Genomic DNA, 18,445 nt, shown 5'->3' on the forward strand with positions numbered 1-18,445 from the left:
CCGGAGAGCGACGGACATGCACAAACTGCGGATTCAAACAAGTCTTCCTCTTCAGATGCCTTCGGGTCCGTCATGTTGAACGGAACAGACTTCTAAGCAACTTCAGCGGAGCTTCTGCAAGATTTGCAAAAGTTAAAAGATACTGTCCTATATGTTTATGATATTGTACAGGACGACAAAGGAGAAGGTTAATGGCAGGTAGGTTTCCTCTGACCAGTATTTACGGTATTGAAGTGTTAACACGATTATCTAGTTACAGTGATAAACCCTGCATGTTTAAGGAAAACCAGTAGTCAGCTAGCTAGTAAATCCATTAACCTTATCTAGCTAGCTTGATGTGTCACTAACACTCTTCATCTGTTGATCATTAATGCTACAACTTTCTCACCTGAAAATGTAGTTTAGCTAGCTAGGATTACATAACGGCGATGCAGCGCTTACATTTATTTAAAAGCATCTTTTAAGACAGCGCAAAAAACTAACTAGTTTAGGTTAGCTATCTTCGCACCCAGCCATGATATCCTGTCTTTTGTGGTCTTCCTAACTCCTAATATTGAAATGCAGGTGTAGTCGGTTAGCTAGTCAGCTACATATGACTAGATGATGTTCTCTCGTCGTGTGTAGGTTAATACCTACGACATTTTGAAGTTTCCCCTGTGTGACCGAACCTTTAAAGATGTGTAGCGTTAGTAGGAAAAGCTGCAATAGCTATTTTAACGTTTTTAACATGTTGCTTGTTTAAGGTACAAAACCTAGCTAAAACAGTTTAAACCACCTCAATATACATCAGAAATAGCCCTAGCTAAGTAACCTAACCTACCGAAACCAGAAAAGTTAGCTCATTACATTAAACTGTGAGTGTTCCTTTATTTCTTATGTAACTAGCGTTACCTTGCTAATTGTAGCTCCAACAAAGACAATTAGCAAGCTAGGTTAGCTAACTTAAAAACTGAACGGAGTTTTACTAGCTAGCTAGACAGTAGTCTTGGTTAAGAGAAATCAACAGAAAGTCATTGTTGGCTAAGCATGAATTAAGCTATTTAAAAACGCTAAGCCCATCTAGCTAGCTAGTATGTGGGATCGTAAGCCGTCGTCTAGCTCTGTAGTCTCTCCGTTAGCGGTACCTCGGTTACCAGCTCTCCCCAACAGCTGTATTAACGCTGTTTGTTTACCTGTGTCTCCCCATTCACATTTTTGGACTGAGATGTAGGCTCTGTTTCCCTAATGAGGGCATTTATTGGGTGGAAGGAAACCTGACGCCTATTGTAATTTTGGCTTATTAGAACTCACTGAGGTATTTATATTTACTGCTGAAATCCTTTTCATTAACCAATCTACTGTTGACACCCACGCAACGAAATGGTGAGCAGCTGGGCTCTCAAGCCAGTGCTTAACCAGGCTCTGAAATGTAATGTTTTGTACATAAAGCTTCTTTACTCTTCATCTTTATGCAGATTGTACTGGCCTAAATTCATGTTTCAGATATTTTATCTAGCTAGCACTAGTTTATTTTTCATGCAATTAAGTACAGGAAGATACACACATGTATGATATTGGAAATGTTTTTATACGAACAGTGACTAAAAGTAATAAATTACCAAAGTGTCTTCTTCTAAATTCTTAATCTCAGAGTTTTCTTTTCAGTGAATTGTGTAATGCCATAGTTCTGTTTACACACTCCTCCGAGCACTTATTGGTTTAATCTAATCTAACATGGGCCGAGATCTTACAGGATGTGGGATGAAACACTACCATAAACTAAGTGTTTCCAATCTTCTTTGATGGAATACATCTTTGTAGCTGCTTGCACAACACAATACAATGCACAATACAGTATTTTGTGATCTGTATAGCCATACATATAGCAGTGATATGCGATATGAGTATTGCAAATAAGAGTTATCAATTATAGCAATAATAACTAAAGGTATATTGTGAAACCATGCTACTAACACCAGGAGTAGAGATTTTGACAGCTATCCTATCTCTTAACTAAACTGCTGTAACAGTTTCTTGTAGTGTAATTACAGTTTTAACTGCAGCCCACCTTTAGTTACTAACAGGACAGTTTGGGATCAGATGCCAAACACTACTTATGTTAAGTGTCAGTGTGTTAAGTCAAGTTTTGCAGACTCAAAGTCACTTTTGTTTGCTTCTGGGTGGTCTGTGCTTTGCTATCCTTTTGTTTCCAATTACATAAACACATCAGTTTCTCTGGGCTGGCTATGGAAAATGTGAGACATGGTCCTAATATAGGCTAGCATTTGACAGTAAAGGAGAGAGCCCAGTGGTGGACTTGCAGTTTAGTTTTCTCCCCCTTACATGCTAACAGATTCTTCTCTGATTGGAAAAGGTCTATTATGATTACAAAATTTGTACTCTTTTGAGTAATTGTTTAACGTGGTTAATTTGTTGTCAGCATTGTGTAATAGTGATGTTTCCTGTCTTTGATAGTGCCTAAATATATTTTTCTCTCATTTAAGCTTCTCATGATTCATTGTTTTGAAGAGTGATTAGTTACTGTGTGGGTTTAGTGAGTAAAGAAGTCACATGATATTTTGAAGATATAGCCTAACATAGACTTAATTGTATTTAAAACTCTCTCATTGAGAGTCAGTATTGAGATTTCCTTACAAACAATTGGACCATGATCTTTCTGCTTTTTGAATTAAAACTTAAGTTAAAAATGCTTAGAATTTAGCTGTAAAGAAATGTATGTATTAGTAGTAAGGAATATCTTATGTTCTAGTGCCGCATCAATGATGAACAATTTGTTTCTGTAAAGGTTAATGTTTGCTTAAACATACTTTGCCACATATTGAATTATCTTGAGAATATGGCTCTATAACCCTGCATGTTATACAATTCTATAAAAATACTTTGTTGATCTCTTAAGAGAAGAAAAATGATTATATTAAAGATGATAGACATGTAAAAGTAAGCTTAATCGCTTTTACATGATCTGATACTAAGGAGTTTCATTTAAGACATTAGGGTGAGCATTCTCAAGGTTTGTCAGCATAGATGGATGATGTGGCAAAAAAGTATAATACCAAGATAAATATCAGGGTGTTTAGATTTTTCCAAGGTTTTCTAATGATGATACAAAAGCCTCTTTTCCACTTTGGGGCCAATTGGTATGGACAGTAACCTTTCCAATCACATTTCCACGAGAATACAGTTTGGCACAGAATGCTCACAAACGCAACACAGTTTTCTCAGCTTGACCAGTATAAACAGCTCCAAATTATTCAGAGAACCTGTTGGCGCCACAGATACTTCCTGGTCCCAGGTCCAGCATGATATTTGTGGAGAAATGAAGCCACATTGCCGATATGGCAATATATTGTAAATACATTCTTACCAATACAGGAATCATTACAGTCACAGCTGTATTGATATTTATGAACATTTGTATTCTTTACCAAGTGTGAAACTGATGCATTCAAGTGCAGTATTTAACATGTTCAGCAGACAATTTTAACAGTATTTAACACATTTGGCAACAAAATTTGAAGCTATGGAAAGTGTTTATTTAAGCTATAATTACCATTGTTTCAGCATTTGTGAGTTCTTATAATATTCTGAGTTAAATCCTTTCGAGTTAGTGGGAGGTTAGAAGCTGTTGGCTTTATTGAATAATATTTTTTACATTCCTTTGTTTTCTATATATTAATATTTTAAATTCACTCTGCCCATTGATTGTGGAATTGGTCTTTATTTGTCATTATTTATTAGTAATGTAGTAGTAATTACAATTATAATATTTTGATAATATTTACCTTCACTAAAATTTGTTTCTATTATTATATACCATGATGCTTGTATGGTGAAGTTTTTGGCATTACCCAGCCCTATTAAAGACACTGCTAATGTTTTATCAGAAAAAATGGTCAGGAATCAAAACTCGTGCTTTTAAATTTCTCTTGGTGACCTAAGAATATAAAACATTTTATCCAGTGGGAATGAGAGGAAGATACTGTTGATTTTCCAATTGGTCAGTGGTAATCTTGGACATCTTTTATGCATGTAGTGGGGGAAGGCAAAGAGGAGAAGACCCCAAATAATGCTTAGATAACATTTAGTTTTACTTTTTCCCCAATGATCTCTGATGGGGTATTAAAATGCTTTGTCCAATAATTACAGTATATGGACAAAAGTATTGAGACACACCTCGTAATCACTGAATTCAGGTGTTTCATTGAGTCCCATTGTCACTGGTGTATAAAATCAAGTATCTAGCCACCTGGCCTAAACCCATTATTTCCAGTGAAGGGAAATCTTAATGCTTTGGCATATAAAGACATGGACAATTGTATGCTTCCAACTGTGTGGGAAGAATTTGAAGAAGGCCCTATTCTGTTTCAACATGACACTGCAGAAAGCAAGGTCCATAAAAGCATGGTTGGCTGAGTTTGATTTGGAAGAGTTTGACCGGCCTGCACAGAGCCCTGACCTCAGCGGAGATTGCAAGCCAGGCCCGCTTGTCCAACCCAGCATCACTGTTTGACCTCACAAATGCTGTTCTGGATGAATGGGCAAAAATTCCCACAGACACACTCCAAAATTAGAAAGCCTTCACAGAAGAAGTTGTTATAACAGCGAAGGGAGGACCAATTCCATATTGATGCCTGTGGATTTAGAAAGAGTTGTCATAAAAGTTGCTTTAGTTGTAAAGTGTAGGCATCCAAATACTTCTGTCTATATAGTGTATGTAGGGATGGGCAATGCCAGAACATGTGTATGAGGTTTGCAGGAGATTACTGATCTGCATCACAGACTGATTATACAGATAACAAGCCTTAGTGTAATAGGTACAGTGAACCATATTATATTGAATAAAACCATGTCTTGCACAAGTTTAAAAAAAGGAAAGCATAAACAGCCTGGGAAGTATACATTTGTTGGAGAGTTGCTGAAAGGATGCAAAACATTTATCAATATACAAGTCTTTAAGGGTATTGATACCAATATTTGACCATATTAAGAAATCAGTGTTTGTTAGAGAAGGATAAAAAACATGATTAGCTGCTAATGGGGTGTAGGTGTGTAGGTATAGTAGTAGGCATTGGGAAAAGTAGGAGTACTATGGAAAAATATTAATTGTAACAGAACTGCCTCGAGAAACTAAAGATAGATTGAAGACAGACCAGGATTCACTCTTCTTGTATTGGGGTCACCAGGAGTTAGCTTGGTAAAGGTCTTCAAATTTGTATGTGACATGTACTCCACGATGTGTAAAGCTATGTAGGGCAATGGTAGATATAGGGGATACATATTTTATATGGTTGATTGCATGGAGGATCATTCTTAGCAGGTGTATTAACAGGAAATATCCCACTTTTATGTAAGTTCGGTTTCTATCCATATGTTTAACCAGATGACTGAAGAGAGGCAAGGGTAGCAGGGATGGACAGGCAGATTGGAAACAAAGAAAAGGAAGTCATTTGCTTAAAGGCAGACTTTCCATTCTATATCATTTCTAAGTATGACTGTAATGGTAATGCAATGGTAATGCAAATAAAAATGTAAAGTCAGTGACTCAATGGACAATCTGTCATGTAGACTGATAAAGGCAAAAATATTCCGATTGAATATTAACTATATAAATTTCCCCCCAAATGAAATTTCTCTAAAGCATAAAAAGGTAATGCCTCTTCACTCTAACAAATGCCTTCTCAGTATCTAGAGATATCAAAGCTTCATGGGTATTAGAGGTGGAGACATTATGAATCATTGTAGATAACATCATATTGAACAGATTTCTCAAGTTGGAGAAGGAATGTCTGTTTAGAATGAACCCACTTTGGTCCAAGGAGATTGGATTCCAGGCATAGCACCAACAGTTTTGATAACAGTTTAAAGTCAATGTTTAACAAACGTACTGTGCTTTAAGAAGGGCAACTTAAGAGAGCGTTACCTTCTTTTTTAAAAATTTTTTTATAGAGGACGTAAATGGAAGCTTGAGTAAGATTTTGAGAAAGGACACCAAAATGGAATGGTTCATTAATCATGTCGATTAATAGAGAGACTAGCTTGTACCATCTGGTCCAGGGCTTTCCCCATTTTGTAGTGACAATGTGGCTGGTTTGAGTTCCACAATAGTGGCTTCTCTAGTTCCTCTGCAGCAGACTGTTCAAGATGAGTAGAACTTGAATCAGATGAGTAAAATTAATTAAATATAGTATTAATCTCCAAACGTTCAGTAGTTTTACCTGAATTTGTTTGGATCTGGGGAATTTAATGAGATGAATAATTTGTTGGCTTTGTCACCAAGTTCATAAAACTTGCATCTTGTTTGGAACAGAACCTCAGTAGTACAATGTGTCATAAAAAAAATTAACATTTGTGTTTAAGGAGAGACTTTTGTTATATATCTCTGAAGCTTGGGAGGCAATATACATGTTACCAAGTTGAGATATGCACTGCGCAAAAACTTAGCCAGTTTATCTTTTCTATAGTTTTTCTCATATCTAATGTAGGGTATCCCCCTCCCCATATATTCCTTAATAGCCTTGTTTTGTTTAAATTGACAAAAAAGTCAATTTCCTGTAAAACTAAGTAATTGATATCCTCACTTGAAAATAAATGTGGATTAAGATGCCATGGCAAACATTTTCTAGTAAAGTTTTTAAAATAGATATTTATAGAAATTTGAGTGTGATCAAGTATAACGGTGTCTTGGTTGGAGGTCAGGGACAAGCTGTCAGAGATTTTTGTCCTTAATGTCCACAAAGGAAACCAGACCTGTGTAGAGTGAAAGGCCTGAGAAAAGTGTCTTTGAACTGCATGCACATGCAATTGATCTGCATAGGTTCTTAGTCCTGATTAAACTTTGGGTGCACTTTGGGTGGTAGAGCCAGTACTTTAAAACACCCAAGCTTGGTGTGTTTGTCCCTTGAACTTTGGTTCAGCTGGGCTATGGTAATTGGATTCAGGCTTTTGGAATGTGTGTGTTAAGGAATTCTTGGAGAACAGAGAGTGATTCAGTCTGTGAATGAGACTGTTGTGGCCTGCCTTCTGCCTGACGGTGACGGGGTCATCAATCTCGTCTTAACCTGGTACAGCTTCCAGTTGCAACTTGCCTAATATCCCACTCCCTAAAAAAACTGACTCTGAAGCCTATGAATTGTAAGAGTACCGGAGTGCATTTGCACTATGTGGAAAAAAATACTAGGCTATATTGCAATTTTATTACTATATATTGTAATTGCAAAACGCATTGCAAAAGACAATGGTGAACTCTGTGACATAGTTCGGTACTGGTCTTTATGTATTTTATGAGGTCCACCAAACACTCTAACATCTCTAATCTCTAACATTTAAGTTCACATCACACAATTACAATTTATTCAGTTTGCTAGTATTCTCCTTTCCATGTTGTGCTGTTCTCTGATACCAGTATCTTAACATATATTGTGCAGTCCTGTAATAAAACAGAGGCTTTATTCCGAGTTTGTACTACATGATTTTAGCCCTGATTTTTTGCTCATCTACAGGCTTAGGAGGTCACTGAGAAAAGCTCCAGGTTGACGGCAAATCGGTGTTTGCTCAGGTCTTGAAAATCTGCTCTTGATTGTTATGTGTGAATTGTTCAAAGACATGATCCGAGAGGCTCATCTGTCACTCACAGAGTCACAAAACATCTAGCATGCAAATCCTGTAGTATGAAAAGTGTTGCAACCAGGTTATGGCGGGTAGTAAGTGTGATGTCGAGCTCGAGGCAATGAGAACTCAAGATATGGCATGAGGGGAAACACTCCATAGCCCCTAGTGCTCCAATTACCGCAGGAACCACAGTTCCCTTCATCTTCTACATCTTTTCAAGCTCTTCCTTCTGCCCTTGGTATTTCTCAAGCTTTTGATGTTCCTGATATTGGTATCACTCAGAATCGCCACATCTATCACTATGGCCCTCCTCTGCTGTTTATCCCCCACTACTGTGTCCAGTTGGTTAGCCAGAACCATCTTCTCTGTCTGTGTGTGGGATCCCACAGAATCTTAGCACGTTCATTCTCCACCATCTTTGGGGGTGTATCCCACTTAGTCTTTGGAACTTCCAGCCTGTACTCAGCACAGATGTCTCTGTACACTATACCAGCCACTTGGTTATTGTGTTCCACATATGCTCTGCCTGCCAGCATCTTGCATTCTACTGTTACGTGCTGGATTGTCTCAGGGACATCTTTGCACAGCCTGCATCTGAGGTTCTGTCTGGTGTGTGTGTGTGTGTGTGTGTGTGTGTGTGTGTGTGTGTGTGTGTGTGGATTCTCTGGTAAAAATGAAACGATATTACTTTACAGAGAAACCAACAACAATCCATTTAGCACGTGGTGTCACGTCATTCTCTCTGTGTTTTTGTCACAGACAAAATGCTGGATGGTGAAACATCTTGTAGTGTGTTAAACCCTGTTGCTGATAAGTCATGTAGTGCGCAAACAACAATGACTTCAAAACTCCTGATTAATAGATAGCCAGGTGTGTAGTGTGAACAGTACAGCGATCTGATGACTTTGAAAGTCATATAGTGTGTCTGTGGCTTCAGGAGTTAAAGCTGTGGCAGACGTTAAGGATTCCACCTAATTCCAGCTAGTCATGGCCAAAATCGCCTGGCTTCTGTTTTAAGAATGTACCGTCTATTGGAGTCGTGACCTTGCTTCTTGCTTGTGTTTGCGCTTAGCTGTTTTGTCTTGAATTTAGCGTTTAAATAGGACCAGCTCGTTGGTCGGTGGGGAATTAGCTCATCTTCAAGTGGAGGAAAGGCAAAGAAATAGGCCAATTAATTATGTGGCCCAGGGACAGTTCTATAAACACTTTTAAATCCATTCTCTCCTAGCTCTCTGATGGTCTTGCTAGCCTAATTGCATCTGAGCCCAACTGCACTAAGGTGCCCAGTGCCCACTGGCCACTGTGGAGCTGAAAGGGAAAGAGCCTGGGTTTACTGTTAGCTGAGAGAGTCTCAGTATGTAAAAAGGTGTTTAGTACTGAGAATTGGACATACCTTAAACCTCTTCATCCTCCTTATCTACCATAGCATTCTGAAAATAATCAATTCTTATAATGTCCTTCACTGATTAATGACAGCGTTTAATCAAGGAAAAAAAAATCAATTTTCTTTTTTTTAATTAGTCTTGATTTTGTGTTTTGAATGGAAGAGAATTCCCTAGAATATAGGCTACACTGTATGTACATCTAACTGATGACTGTGGTTGGTCCTTTTTCTGGTATTGAAATAGCACTTCTGTGTAATGATCAAATTGTCAAAGCTGCCTTGAAATTGAATGTGTTGCCTCATTGACCTCCAAACTAAATATCCCCCAGGCAAGATCAGCAGTCTGTTACACAGTCATTATTACAGGAGCAGGAGTTCTTAAGTTCACAAGCTGTTCCCTGTTACCTACTCTCTCATTTTCCACTGCTAATGTAAAATAAAATATTATTCTTTATCCTTATGAAGTCAGAGGTCTTGTAAGAACAGCTGCCATTCTATATTGCATCCCAGTTTACTCAGCTGAGCCCTGTTTCATGTGAAATAAAATAACTTCAGGAATATTTCAGGACATTTTATACTGCTGACGCTTGTATTTTTGTATTTCAGGGCAGAGAATGTAGTTCATATGAAATCTAATACAGGTGAGAGTTGGAGGGATGTCTTTTGTGGTCCTAATGTCACCCCTTTGTTCGGCATGTAAAATTAAGGTGGTTCTGTAACTGAATGCCACTTTGGTGAACACAGGGCTCCTCTATGGAATAAGGCAAAGACAGTATGAGAAACGAATCTGACACACTCACCATACCTCTGACCTGCTGCTGCTGCTGGCCCCTTTGTTTTAGACATTGCCACCCCCCTGTAAAGCAGAAATGCAAAGCAGGACCTTAGGGCTAAACAGCATCCTATGCAACTCAGAACCTGAGTGGTTAATGTTTCAAGTGTGGTTGCTCATGTACAGAACAGCCAGTGTTCTTACTCTGAAGAGAACTGTGTGCAAATGGCTCTGGGATAGATCCATAGAACAGCACTCATGACAACCATCGAAGTAAGTAAATATTAAGTTGCTTATTTTGTGTGTGGTTACTTATGTTTTCCCTTTTTCTGTTATGCTACTAGGCAACCAGTTAACAGAGCCAAACATAGAACACATAGCATTTTTTACAGAGCCAGTCAATGTGCACTGAATGAGCTGGAGTGGGAGGGAGGGATGTCTGTGTGGGTGGAGTTAGTCTGAGGGTGGGAGGGCTCTGTGTGGGAGGAGTTAGTCTGAGGGTGGGAGGGCTCTGTGTGGGAGGAGTTAGTCTGAGGGTGGGAGGGCTCTGAAGGAGAGCTTCAGCTGGTCTGAGCAGCATTTTGAGATTGGGGCTGGGGGGGAGGCACACACATGAAGGAAGCTCTGCTCACGCTAAGAGCTGCTCTTGAACAGTGCAGAGGTAAGTTCAGACAAAAGCACAACACTTTTTTTCATAGCTGTTGTAGGCTTTGTAGGTCAATGTTATCTGTGAACCTGAAAACGTGTGGAAATCAGTCAAATTATAAATGTGTTTATAGATGGAAATGGTATATTGTTTGTCTGAGTATGAGAGTGTAAAGTATAATCATGACTAGTGGTCCACATTCCGCTTACTGCTAAGTTTAGCCCATGCCATGTTTAGAACATGTGCAGGCATGTGGGTCCTGTATACAGGGGCTCTAGGTTATGTTAAGATTTATCCTCGTAGTACTTTAAAATGGTTTGGAGTGTGGATGTGTTATCAACCATTAAATGACAAATGTAAGAACGCTGGTTTTAGGAGCACAGTTTTGAGAATTTTAGTTAATTCAGATTTCACTTGAGCCTTTATGAACCAGAAGACTAAGGATTTTGGAAAATAATATAGACTGTATGACCTATAGTATATAGACTTCTTAATCTGAAGGTTTTTATGCTATAAAGTCAAGAGATCCATGACATATTTGAATGTTATTTGTTCTGATGTGGTTCATGTAAACATTGACTTTCCCCTTGACATTGACTAGCTTGTGGGTTCTTGTACTGTAGAACTGCCTTTCTGATGAGAATAATAGACAGGTCTTTTGTTAATTTCCAGTTGTAAACATTATTGAGCAGTTCTTCTAAAAATACCTTATAAAAATGGCTTACAACCTAAAAACTACAGCCAACTCCAGTATTCTACCTCTTTTTTTAACATTTCAAGTTGACAGTCTATGTTCCTCTTAATACCTCTAGAAATTAGCTCTGTTCATTTATCAGTATTTTACATCAAATACATTTTTACAATAATTGTAACAAAGCCAATATTACATATCTTTTCCTCTTGAGTTATGAAGTAAGTAATCTAATATGAGTTAGCATTAATTTTCAGAGGTTTCCCCTTCTTAGAAGGGCCTACAAAGACAGTTTCAGTTTTGATACTTTCAGAGTTAAGCAGGAAACCACAGTAAACAAAGAGTATCTTAGCAACACTACAGCATTTCTCATTCCTTAAAAGTAACAAAGGTGCATGACAAGTTATCTCAAAAAGTTTAAATGACCTTCCTATAGCTTTGGCAGCCAGTGACGAGTCTGTGGTGCAGAGAGAGCTGTTCCATAACACAACCCAGATGTGTGGTGGAAGATGTCCCTTCCCCCTACTCCAAAGAACAGACTTGTAAACAGATTTGCCACACCCCATCTAACATGCTCATGAGTTCTTTGAATTCTTGAAGTGGAGGCATTGCATGTGCTCTAGTTAACCAGTTCAGAGGCTGCAGAGGTCAGAGCTTGTAGTTGGAGAGGGGTCTCCTCATGACCTTCAGAAGCAGCCCTGTTTGTATTTAAAAATGGACCTGATCTCATGTTCGACATTTCTCATATTGCCTAAACTCCAGTAACTACATTACAGTTACACGTATGGATAAGACTGTGACTCATATTTACCTTGTTATTTTTTTTATTCTGCTGCAGATGTTATGTCAGGCTACTATATCTATTTTTTTACACACTTTTAATATGTATTATCAAACAATGAATAATTTTTTTCACTTCATGTTTCCTGCTTTGTGGCACTTACGTGCTTGCAACGTGCATCTGCTCAGAGAAAAATTTGTAATATAGTTCATGTCTGTTATTATGTCTACTTACATTTTCTCGGGTAGCATGACCAGTGTATAAGATTTCAGTTGAATGTTAACAGGCTCATAAAGAAACTGTTTAATCATTGTTTTTTCAAATTCTATATAAACAGTAGGTTTTAGTAAATTATATTGTCAGAGACTATGTAATTATTGTATTTTATGATGCCAGTTAAAGGCTGTTATGGCCACATTAGCCTAAAATAAGAGCACATGTACTGACACTGACAACAGTAGGTTGTTGCTTCATAGTAGCACATACATCAGCTGTTGGTTTTGGGACAGAACTTGTTATCTATGGATGATTTATGTGTGGAATATTATTGTTTTATATTCCATGTTTTGTGAGTTTTCAATATCCCTCAGTCTCAGTCAGTGTTTCTTGTCTCCAGGCAGGACAGTGACTTAACCACTGTGAAGCTTGGAACTCTTTTTAAAAAGATTTTTTATGGTTACCGTTTTTGGCCGCCTTTCCTCCGCACGATGGCCATGGCTGGAGGATGGCCGTGCATCCAGTAGCAAACCTGCATCCTTCTGACTCTGTTCCCCCCATCTCCTTACAACTCTGCGAGCTGAGGGACAGACATGAAGAGAGTGGCCGAGTGGTCCAAAGAGGAGGTCGCCATCTGGCTGAGTGATGAAGGCATGCAGGAGTATGTTGAAGCTCTGAGGCAGGTGGATGGCCGAGCCTTGCTGCAGCTTTCACGGGCCGACTTCCAGAACCCGCCCCTGTCTTGCGTCATGCCAGACGGCGGGAAGCAGCTCCTTGAGAGGATCAAGACCCTCGGTATCGAGCACCACATGGATGTGCACAAGAACGGCCACAGCAATAGCCACGCGGTCCTGGCGCTCGATGGAGGCGCCAGTAGCCGCGGTGAGGCCAAACGGAATGGCTTCGGCAACGGCTACCACAAGGAACTGGTGCGTATCCTCATCCCAGAGCTGAGTGGCCCGCTGTTCCCCACTGAGTGGGGGAAGACTGGCGTGGCCTTACTGTATGCCATCTCCTGCTTCATCTTCACCACCATCATGATTTCCATAGTCCATGAACGTGTGCCTCCTAAGGAGGTGACCCCTCCGTTACCTGACAAATTCTTTGACTTTTTCAACCGAGTGGAGTGGGCCTTCTCCATATGTGAGATTAATGGTATGGCCCTGGTGATCTTGTGGATCATACAGTGGAGTCTCTTAAAACACAAGTAGGTGGATGGCTAATTGTGTTCACTTTTGAATTCTCCATCATTTAGTTCCTAATGATAATAGATTGCATTCTGTGTGATGTGAGTCCATGAACGTTCCTTTTGACAGGTCCATTGTTGGCCGGCGGTTCCTGTTTATTGTAGGTACGCTGTACCTGTACCGGTGTATCACCATGTACATCACTACTCTGCCTGTTCCTGGGGTACACTTTAAGTGTTCACCTAAGGTAGGAATTCATGTTCACCTTAGGTGTGATTTATGCATGTTTTTTGTAAGGTAGGAATTCATGCATGTGTTTGTGGGGGGAAAAAAAACCCATAAGAGCAAGGACTAAACACCAGCACTTCCTGATATTTGTAACAGTATCGTCTGTAGCTTGTGTTCTGTGCTAAGACGTTTATTGCAATTGTTGTTGGTTTGACTGCCATTCAAATTGGGGAATTAGGAAAACGTAATGAGGGTTTGAATGATACATTTTCTAATGAATAGTTGTTTTCATTTGATTGATTTTAATATCAGTTCTTAATAGCCCAAGAGTGATCTTTTTTTAAGTTTTTTCAAGTTTTTTGTAATGATTTCAGCCTAGTTGCAATTATTATGATTCAGTATGATTTACCCCTTCAAAAATTTAAATAAGATTTTATCTTGAGTATGTAGTCAAAAATGAAACAAAGCTTGAAAAAGAATTGACAAATTGTCACATGCATTTGAAAAGAGGATCCGATTGGTATACATGCAAGTTGACATTTTTGTGGAAAAATGTAGTTCCCCATTTTTGAAATTCCTTAACAGCCTCTGGGATTTCAAATTCCAACAGCAAATCATGAATAATTCTCATGAAGACACAAAGGTCGCTAAACTGTCTACAAATAATTTGTGGCACCTAATGGGTATTGCAAGTCCGCATTTCTATTTCTAGCACCACACTGCATTGTTCTTGAGCAGATTAGGTATCTGCAGCTTAGTAAAGAGTGGCGGAAGATGAAGAATGAGTAATAAAAGAAGTGGTCTGGTTGTTTGGGGAATGAATGTGTTTCCATGGTGAAGTCCCGTGGCAATCACACTCACTCTGCTGTGTGTGTGTGGGTGTGTGTGAGAGAGAGAGAGCGCGAGCACGAGAGAGTGAGTCACCGAGGTGGGGTGTGCAACTAAGGCCATACACACACTACTCGGGGCAGGAAATCCTCACCACCAGACCCAGGGGATCCATTCATCACCAGACACGCCCCAGCCAGGCACCCTTTCACATGTCAGATCCTGCTTTCCTGTTCAGTGTAGCTAAGAGACATATAAATGGAGACTGTATGGTGTGTGCGTGTGTGTGTTTACAAGGCATCAAACTGTATTAAACTATTATGCAAATGCTGAAATGTGAAATAACTGCTGGACAGAGTAGTGACTCCTCCCACGTCCACTCTGTCGCAGCTCTATGGTGACTGGGAGTCTCAGCTGCGGCGGGTGATGAAGATGATTGCTGGCGGAGGCTTGACCATCACGGGCTCTCACAACATGTGCGGAGACTACCTGTATAGCGGACACACAGTCATGCTGACCCTCACCTATCTCTTTATTAAAGAGTGTAAGAAATCATTAATCTTCTGTCATGCTTTGTAACTTAGTCTAAACAACAACACCACCTTGTGGCACACTTTGGCATCTACACCCTGGAATCTTCAAGTTCTGAATTTGTTGTCATTATCATATGCATAAAAATTCTAGCCTGTGGCTTTTGAAAGACTTGGGCTGTAGCTGCTATGGCATTGCTATGCGCTGCTCTGCCCTCTAACTTCAGTATAGAAAACACAATGCAATATGACATACATACAAAAAATTAGTGGAATAAAATAACCAGCAGAAGAAAATAATGTCTTAATCTTATCCTCATTTATGTACTGGTATGCCAGTAGTTCTGTGTTGGAAAGATCAAAACAGGAAGGAGGAATATATTCGTTTGTGTTTGTGTCCTGCAGACTCCCCCAGACGGTTCTGGTGGTACCACTGGGGCTGTGGCTCAGTCTGTGCAGTGGGAGTGTTCTGCATCCTGCTTGCACATGACCACTACACCATAGATGTCATCGTTGCCTACTTCATCACCACTCGCCTCTTCTGGTGGTACCACACAATGGCAAACCAGCCAGTAAGTTACCTTGTAAGGTTCATAGTAAGTTACCTTGTAAGGTTCACAGTAAGCTACCTTGTAAGGTTCATAGTAAGTTACCTTGTAAGGTTCATAGTAAGTTACCTTGTAAGGTTCACAGTAAGCTACCTCGTAAGGTTCACAGTAAGCTACCTCGTAAGGTTCACAGTAAGCTACCTCGTAAGGTTCACAGTAAGTTACCTCGTAATGTTCACAGTAAGCTACCTCGTAAGGTTCACAGTCAGTCTGCAAGCCCCGGGTGTGCTCACTGAACCTGGTGATAACCGATCCATGTGTCTGTTTGCTCACCATGCAGGATCTTAAGAGTGCGTCGCCGAGCAACTTCCTGTCGCGTGCTTGGTGGTACAGGTTCTTCCAGTACCTAGAGCGCAACGTCCAGGGCGTCGTGCCACGGAGCTACCAGAGCCCTTTCTTGTGGCGGCCCTGGTCATGGGGCCACGTGAGATACAGCAGGATCGAGGCGGACTGATGGCTGGCTGCTTCGCCTCCAAAATAGGGAGAAAGACTCTCGAAAGACTCGCCGCAAGTGCCGCGCATCAACCGCCTGACCATGTCAGAACTGAAATCAGCCCCTTTAGCTCCAAACTACGTCATTCCTCTGTGCCACCTGACTGGCACTATGAACATTTGAACCCGTCCAAAGCATTTCATTCCTCTGTATTTCAGGCCTGATGTGTTATGGGGTGTGTAGTTGTGGTGTTTAGTACATGGCTGCTCTGGGCTGCTGAGAACCAAACTAAATGCCTGGAGATTTTTGGGCCATGTCAAAAGTCCGATCACTTGGCGAGTGGTGTCTCATCACTGTGATGCCCTCGGAAGTTTGCTAGGGTTTGCTTGGATCCATTACCTGAATCTCTACTAGACTGAAGTATACTTGTGGTCAGTGTAAGATTTCTGTATGCTTTACAGATAACTGAGCCACTTGCCAGGGTTTTTAACTGACTGACTCTACAAAGACAAATTTAACCACTTGTCCCAGTCAGTGGATAAAGTTTCAATAATATTTAGCCTGACCTGAGTGTGACCAATGTGTCCCTTTTAACTGAAAATTCTGCAGTGCATTTTTCTGCGGAAGACTGCAGTGGAGGGAGAGAAATGGGTTTGAAGAGAATTGCTATTTTGTAGCATACACTTGCAGATTTGCAAAAGCGGTTTGTATGAAAAAAATATTTTTCAAACTGATGGTTATTTATTTTTTTTTTTTTTTACATAGAGACAAAATACTGTTTTGGTGATATAACGTTCCTTAGTGCCTTTCTTGCCATGATTGTATAGTGATCCTGTGGTCCATGGTTCTGTATTTGTGTTGCTGCCTTTTTTTTATTATTCAAGTCTCCAGTGGTACATTCATATGTTGCTGTCAGAATGTATCATACATGTTGTCCACAAAACCCTTGTACTACAAAGACTTTTATCCAATTGTTAGATTCTTTGGTACCACTTCCTCCTTGTGTAGTATATCAGGTATATGGTATTTGCCATAAAATCACTTGAAAAGAAAACTGAAAAAAAAAGTATTGCCCATGGGAAGGATGATAAGTACAAAGACTTGTTAAACTTGTATATTGGTACTATTACTTATTAATTGTGTTGTGAACTATGTACTTACCTGTACATAGAACTTACAACTGGTTATGAGTAGTTTAAGTGCCCTTTTAAGGGTAGTTAAAAGTATTTTGATTATATATAAGTGCCCCATTTCTTAGAGACTAGGGGTACATGACACCAGTAGTGGAAATCTACTGCGCTAAAGAGTTCAACATACCTGGCTGTGAAGGCCTTGATTAACAGGATGATGTGTGTGATGTTAAGGCTGAAGCTGAATTCTACAGTGGAGTAGACCGACAGGATAAGAGTCAGGCACTCCTGAACAATACAAACTGGACAAGGGATGAATTAAATATGTTAAAAAAAAACAAAATTATAGTATTTATGTTGAATATTGGATATACTTTGTACTTGCCATCTTTTTAGTAACCTGGAAACAGTTATTGCTCTGTATTTGTCCTAGTTAATACCTACACATCAGTGAACTATAAAAGGAAGAGTTACCAAGAGTTGTCTTTTTCAGGCCATGAATATCAGAAAGCTAACTCAAACATCCATAATCATTTTATGTTGTGTGTTTATTTATTACCATGTTTCCTTGGAAGGGAATATGGGAACACATATGTGTCATGTTACGTTGTTTAGACAAATGGCCCATGTTGTTGGTTGTTGGGCAGGAGTATTTAGCGTCTGTGTGCGGTTATTGTTTAAAGAGATTTTGTCTTACTGTGTTGCCAAGGCCTAGATAGTTAACAAACAGAATATGACTGTCACTCCCTAAGCCATTTCTTTAAACCACCCAATGAAAAAGCTGCTAACACTTTAATAATTTGTCCTTTTTGCCAATAAATAAAACAGCACAGAAAGTTTTAAATTAAATTTTCTGTTTCTTCTTTCCCTTCTTCAGACAGATAGTACAGTTAGTTTATGTGAGTTAACATACTAGAGCATGCATATATGGGGTTATTGCTGCATTTCTGGAGCAGGGATATAAAAAAGGCAAATAGGGTTTTCAAGGTTTTATTTTACCAAGGAAAACAAGTTATCTATCTATCCATCCATCCTCTGCACAATCTTTCACACTCATTGATTTCATATCTGTTTAGCTTCAAGGTCATTTGATGCATCTCGAAAGTTAAAATCCCAATATACTCAATTACAGTTGGCGGATGGATGTCATTTTAAAAAAATTTTTTAAAAACATACATGACCCATAGTTCCTTGTGATTCAAATTCATATTTTAGCAGTAAGCAAAAGAGCCGACTGCAAGGAGTTCATATGTAAGGTGCAGTACTTTATTATAAAGGACCATAAAAACATGGTCAGGTTGCTGACAAACTAACATGCATGCCTTTAGTGAACAAGCTCAAGTGTTGTGCTTTATGGTCCCCTTAAATGCATTTTTGTTTGTTCCTTTACCCGTTATCTGAAG

At 39.4% G+C, this 18,445-nt stretch overlaps 1 protein-coding gene across 2 annotated transcripts; it reads left to right on the plus strand.

Annotated features, from left to right (window-relative positions):
- Positions 1–112: 112 nt before the first annotated feature.
- Positions 113–17,891, plus strand: sgms1 (sphingomyelin synthase 1). 2 transcript variants are annotated; one of them, XM_035533693.1, is made up of 6 exons: positions 113–198; positions 12,499–13,305; positions 13,415–13,532; positions 14,732–14,885; positions 15,277–15,443; positions 15,760–17,891. In XM_035533693.1, the coding sequence occupies exons 2-6, from the start codon at positions 12,692–12,694 to the stop codon at positions 15,931–15,933; spliced, it is 1,227 nt and encodes a 408-aa protein (XP_035389586.1). In that variant the 5' UTR covers positions 113–198; positions 12,499–12,691; the 3' UTR covers positions 15,934–17,891. The 2 variants fall into 2 exon arrangements, with proteins under 2 accessions (XP_035389586.1, XP_035389585.1); XM_035533692.1 differs by lacking the exon at positions 113–198 and adding an exon at positions 10,354–10,425.
- Positions 17,892–18,445: the final 554 nt, after the last annotated feature.

This window comes from Electrophorus electricus, chromosome 14, assembly GCF_013358815.1.
Source record: "Electrophorus electricus isolate fEleEle1 chromosome 14, fEleEle1.pri, whole genome shotgun sequence".
Taxonomy (NCBI): domain Eukaryota; kingdom Metazoa; phylum Chordata; class Actinopteri; order Gymnotiformes; family Gymnotidae; genus Electrophorus; species Electrophorus electricus.

What these genes read in the sequence shown, in the direction of transcription:
- sgms1 (XM_035533693.1), top strand. Translation starts at nt 12,692, where the DNA reads ATGAAGAGAGTGGCCGAGTGGTCCAAAGAGGAGGTCGCCATCTGGCTG. An exon ending in ACTTTAAGTGTTCACCTAAG is followed by an intron (nt 13,533 to 14,731) that starts GTAGGAATTCAT and finishes ACTCTGTCGCAG; the next exon opens with CTCTATGGTGACTGGGAGTC. An exon ending in CTATCTCTTTATTAAAGAGT is followed by an intron (nt 14,886 to 15,276) that starts GTAAGAAATCAT and finishes TGTGTCCTGCAG; the next exon opens with ACTCCCCCAGACGGTTCTGG.